Genomic DNA, 5,648 nt, shown 5'->3' with positions numbered 1-5,648 from the left:
CAAGATTTCTGCTATCTTGAAATAAGCTAAAACCTGTTTCTGTGTTAAGAAAGTTACAACAGTGTTTATTTTCCTATTTTTACAAAGCTTTTATTTTCGCATTACTTTACAATCCACAAGAATCAATGTTTTGTACATATATACACACTTTGTAACATTCATCCCCTTCCACACTACCAGAATAACCCGTCCTTACAGCTGAACCTTTACAGATGCCAGAGTTGTTAATACTTGGCTCTGGCAGCTCCTGCCAACTAGCCAGGTGTTCAGCAAAGCGTGGGCAATAAGCCTGCACCCCCGGATCTGAGCTGTCAGAATTCCTTGCCAGGATTTCCCTCTCCTTCCCAAATAAAGCATTGCATACTTCCTCACGCATACAAGCAAGCAAACAAAAATGATGGAAAGTAAAGGTAGCCCTCAGCTTTACCATAGATTTAGTTTGGTTGTAAATGAAAACCGCTGTGGCAGGACTGAGCAACACGAGCTGTGGATTTCTTTCAAGCATTTACATTTACCACTATCAAACTTGGGTATTATTTTATAAACCACAGTTGATTCTTCCAGTCATTTCTTCTTAGATTATTTAAAGATCTTACATATCAGACTTAATTTTTTAAACCTCTGAGAGCAAAACCAAATTCACTTTGCCATTTTGCAGATACACATTCAAGTTCTAGTTTCTTGTAGTTTTATCTACACAAATTACTAGATCAAGCTTAAATTTTATTTAAATCCCTACTGATGAAAGCGTTTCAACTTCCAGACACGCCTCATAAAACCAAGCTCAATACTAAGTACACCATACAGGACAGATCTTTACTTCAACGTACAGAAATAAACACACCATTTTCAGCAGTACTTTATAAACTCGGACAAGCTTTTATTATCTCACAAGTCATATGCACGGCATTTCACCACCTTCTAGCTTTCCTACAGACCCTCTTTAACACAGCGTTCTTTTCTGGTAGGATTTTTGGTCACAGCGTTTTAAAAAGCAAAGACTCTTTACCGTGCTGTAATCGAGCGTCCTTTAATGGAAGTCATCCTTGGCTGGGTGCTTTGGGTGAGGTGCAGGCTGCGCGGCAGACCCGAGCCTGGCAGCAAGGCTGGGTGTACTTTACAACCAAAGCCCAAGGCAAGGGCTGCAGTGCTGATCCAACTCATTCGTGCCGGGCTGGCCATGGCCTCCATCCTCAGCAGCTTTCCTTAAAGACGGGGTTTAAAGGACACTATAACTAGAAGAGGCCTTTTTTTTTTTTTTTTTTAATTGTCAAAACCAGAGCTCAAGCTCCAGAAAAGTAACACCTAGTGACTTTTCACATGGCAAGTAACTCTTCTTTGATTCACTCTTTATACTTTCTGCTAGATTATTTTCTCTCACAAAAACAACTTCAGCCCCTCGCTTTGTGCAGTAGCAGTGAAATCAAGGTTGGGCACACTAGTGAGGATACCGGACAGGTTTCTTACAGCTGCAAGAAAGCCTACAAGATTTCAAAGGGAGAACAACCCTTACTTCGAAGTCTTACTTCGATCCTGCCCTTTGCTGCCTGCTGCCCTTGTAGGTCGCCCTGTATCTGGCTACCAAGATTATTCAATTTGCTAGTATCAAATTAGCAGTTAGTTTATCTGTTCCTTGTCTTCCAAACTCAAGCCATCGAAGCAGGTCTCTGGGGTTTCTTTCTCCAGCCCTGCCTCACCCTCCAGAAAGCCTCTGGCAGCTGCATTTTATCTGACCGTTGTCCGAACTGGCCCACGGTGGCGATTTCCTCGGGCTGCCACGGCACTGGGGCAGTTTCGCGGGGACCCCCAGGACTGGATTTCCCTCCGGGACACGTTTGCTGCTAACACTTGGGAATCAGTCCGGGCGCAGGGCCGCGCTTGCAGGGTGCCGAGCCCACTCTGCCCGATGCTCGTCCCCTGGCAGGGCTCTGGGAAAGGCCGTCCCGGACGAGCCCGGGGCGCTCCCCGCGGGGGGCACCGGCGGCTGTCGGAGCCGCGGCAGCCCCGCTCCGTCCCCGGTCCTGCCCCGCGGCGGCGATGGGCGCCCCGGCCCCGGCCCCGGCCCCGGCCCCGCCCCGGGCTCCCCGCCGCCTCCGCGGGCGGCCGGAGGAGCCGGGCGCGGGCAGAGGCGGGCGGGGGCGGGTTAAAAGCGGCGGCAGGTGAACGGGGAGGGATCTTAAAGCTCCGGGGCGGCGAGGCTGGGACCGGCCGCTCCGACGGACCCGGGAGCGGAGCAGCGCGGCGGTCGCGTCCCGGGCGCCCTGCCGAGCCGTGCCAGGTGAGGGTCGGCAGCGGCTCCCGCCCGCTGGAGCGGTGGGGTCGGGATTAGGCTGCGCGCCCCCCGAGCGCGCCGGGAGCGGTGCAGTGTGCCGGCGGGGGGCCCGGGCCGGGCGTCCCCGGCGGGGCTGGGCTGGGCTGGGGGCGGCCGGACGCGGCAGCGAGGGGCGCTGCGAGGCTGGGGCAGTCACGCCGTAACCCCGTCCCCCGGGTTGCGGCGCGGACCTGGCGGCGAGGCGGCCGTGCTTGGCTTGGGGCTGCGGGTCCCGGGAGCGGCCGAGGCGGCGGGGCTGCGGGTCGGGGCGGCCCGGCGCTGGCGGCCCCGGGGCGGGCGGCAGCCGGCTGGGGCGCTCCGCAGCGCAGGCGGTTCCGGGAGGAGCCGGCGGGCCTCAGAGCCAAAACCGGCGTTTGCAAACGGGTGTCTGCTGACAGGAGCCGATTGCGATCGGCCGCGGCGTTTCCCGGGGCCAAAGGCTGGCTGCGGGCTCCGTGTGCGCCCCGGCGCTCCTGCCGCGCCGGAGCAGGGGGCGGTGGGCTGGGGGCCGCCTCAGGCCGCCCGGCTTGTAACCGCGAAGTGGTTTCCAATAAACGGTGTCTTGGGTGGCAGGGTGAGTGTCCCGGTGGGTTCACTCCGTCCCCACAGCCAATTTCAGTGTTTCTGTAGCGGCAGATGAGCAGCGAGAAATGTTTTTCCCCCCAAACTTGCAGCACTGGTTCAGAACGGGAGCGTGAACCTGCACTTCGGAGCCCAGGCTGTTCATCCCACTGGGATATACGCCTCAAATACTTTCCATCAGTCCTGATTAGCCCCTTGTGAAGGTTTCATTGTCTTCATTTTAATGACTGTGCAACAGACATGAGGAAATTCTTAGCAGAAAGGTGCAGGGATCATAGCCTTGAGTTTAGGTCAATGTAAAAAGTTGCGTAAAATGCTGTCGCTTTCAGCAGAGACGAAACATGAGAAATCGAAGGAATTCCAGCCACCTTCTCAAAGCTTTTTTTTTGTCTTACCCGATTTCACCTTTGCTCATCACAGTAAATCTGACCTCTCCCTCTTGCCTCAAGGCTTGTCTGTACAAGCTAGGCCCTTGTACCAAGGGTGTGTGTTGGGGCACGTTAGTCCTTTAGCTGTGTTGTAACTACACCAGGGTAGAGAATTTTTATTTTTTTTCTCTGTTACATGAGAACGAGAGATTTTGAAAACTTTGACCAGTGTGGCATTGCAGGGTACCATGCTCTCCCCACAGCACACAGCCTGCGCCAGGAGAAGACGGAGCTCTCATCCACGGCCAGCGTGGCTCTCCCACACAGCGAAGTTGAGCCCGAGCCTCGAAAGATGATGGACCAGCTATGCAAGTTCCCCGCTCTGGTTTCAAAGTGTTTTGTCCCGATGCAGTGATAGTTTCCAAATGGCTGCCATCAGTGAAAGCTGAGCCCCGAGACTGAATTCTGACTTCAACAAAACTTTTAGTTTAACTTTCAGAGGGGCAAAGAGTGTGGATTTTAGTTTTCAAGAGTAGGAGGAAAGGAGAAAAGCCGAAATGGAGCTTCCCTAAAGTTTGATCTCCTTTTTATTCTGCCGGGGTGTGATAGCATCTAGAAAATCAACATAAACTCTTTAGCTTGAGAGCTTTTTGCTCCCAGCTCTATCGCTCTGCTTGTCTCCTTTTTGGATGAGATAGCAATGAATGTGGAAGGGCAGGCTCTGCAGTGTTGGTTTGTGCTGTATATGCATGCAGCCCTGACAGAGCCAGCTTGAGGCTTCTCAGCAGTGTTGGCAAAATCAAATGCTGTACTTCTGAGATGAAGGGCCTGCCAAGAAAGGGACATGTCTGAGCTACAGCAGAAAGCCTTGGAGGCTTGCTGGAGGTGTCTGGGTCCTCCCAGAGGACTTCTTCTGTGAGGGCTTCTGCCGAAGAAGGCCAAGTAGTACTTACCTCGGAGGCAAAGAAAGCACCAGCCTAGCTTTCTAGGGCTGTGGTGTTGGCAAAGAAATCCAAAGAAAACTACTAGAGAAGTCTCTGCTTTGTCTAGATGTGGCCTTAACTTGTGCAGGGGTAGTAATTTCTATTGCTTTGGGAAATACACTGACAAGAGTCAACCACAGAAAGGGAAATATCTCAAGAAAGGGAAGGAGGGCATAGAGGATGCACAGAGGAAATGTATTTGAACATGTCACTTATTTCCTACCCAAAGGCTTGTAGAGAAATATATCAAGGTATGCTTGTCCCATCATAAATACGTTGAAGGAGAGAGTTTAATAAGCTGTTTGAATCCGTAAATATATGGGTGACATTAATGAAAGTGACTTGCATTTGCCTGTGACTCTTGAGTGAGTGCTAGGAAATCCTGTCATTCGTAGAAGGTCTAGAGCTTGATTCTGCACCCTTTGAACACTGACCGTTTGGTGTATTATGTCATCCTGCAGGTAAAAGGACCCAGAAGATAAGATGGACTGGGGAAGTCTGCAGGCCGTTTTAGGAGGCGTAAATAAACACTCAACCAGTATCGGGAAGATATGGCTCACAGTCCTGTTCATCTTCCGTATCATGATCTTGGTTGTGGCTGCAGAGAGAGTCTGGGGAGATGAACAGCAAGATTTTGTCTGCAACACACTTCAGCCTGGGTGCAGAAATGTTTGCTATGATCACTTTTTCCCTATCTCTCACATCAGACTCTGGGCCCTGCAGCTGATCTTTGTTTCTACACCCGCGCTGCTGGTGGCCATGCATGTAGCTTACACCAGGCACGAGAAGAAAAGGCGGTTCAGAAATGGTGAGAAAATTGATATTGAAGAGCTGAAAAATGAGAAGATTCACATTCGGGGCCCCCTGTGGTGGACGTACACCAGCAGCATCTTCTTCAGGATCGTCTTTGAAGCAGTCTTCATGTACGTGTTCTATTACATGTACGATGGGTACCAGATGCCACGCCTGGTGAAGTGCAGTGCATGGCCCTGCCCCAACACAGTGGATTGTTTTGTGTCTCGGCCCACTGAGAAAACCACATTTACTATATTCATGCTCGCTGTGTCTGGGATCTGCATGATGTTGAATCTGGCTGAGTTGTGTTACTTGGTGATAAAAATTTGCATGAAAGAATCCGGGAAAACAACGGCTTTAAAATAATTCCCCAGTTTCAGGATTTCCTAGCTCCCCATTTCCCTCAAACTTTCTTAGGTGCCAGAAAACAATCAATCATCAGCAATATTTTCACACTCGACGAAAAGGATAAAAATGAAAGTTCATTCATGTTTTAGAAATGATAGCCTTCCCCGGGAAGCTGCCACTGAGGCAGGTTTTAAAGCTCATGAGATCATAATTCAGTATTCCTGCATCCACAAATAGAGAGAGCAGCCTTCTGGCAGCAGC

The 5,648-nt window shown here is 51.2% G+C and overlaps 1 protein-coding gene across 1 annotated transcript; it reads left to right on the top strand.

Annotated features, from left to right (window-relative positions):
* Positions 1-2,198: 2,198 nt before the first annotated feature.
* LOC309604507 (gap junction beta-6 protein-like) lies at positions 2,199-5,405 on the top strand (the record flags this gene model as incomplete). The annotated part of the gene is made up of 2 exons (XM_082337898.1): positions 2,199-2,278; positions 4,706-5,405. The coding sequence occupies exon 2, from the start codon at positions 4,728-4,730 to the stop codon at positions 5,403-5,405; it is 678 nt and encodes a 225-aa protein (XP_082194024.1). The 5' UTR covers positions 2,199-2,278; positions 4,706-4,727.
* Positions 5,406-5,648: the final 243 nt, after the last annotated feature.

The sequence above is a fragment of the Platalea leucorodia genome (genome assembly GCF_965183815.1).
Source record: "Platalea leucorodia genome assembly, chromosome: 2".
In the NCBI taxonomy this organism is placed as follows: Eukaryota; Metazoa; Chordata; class Aves; order Pelecaniformes; family Threskiornithidae; genus Platalea; species Platalea leucorodia.
This window is presented reverse-complemented; position numbering and strand designations above follow the sequence as displayed.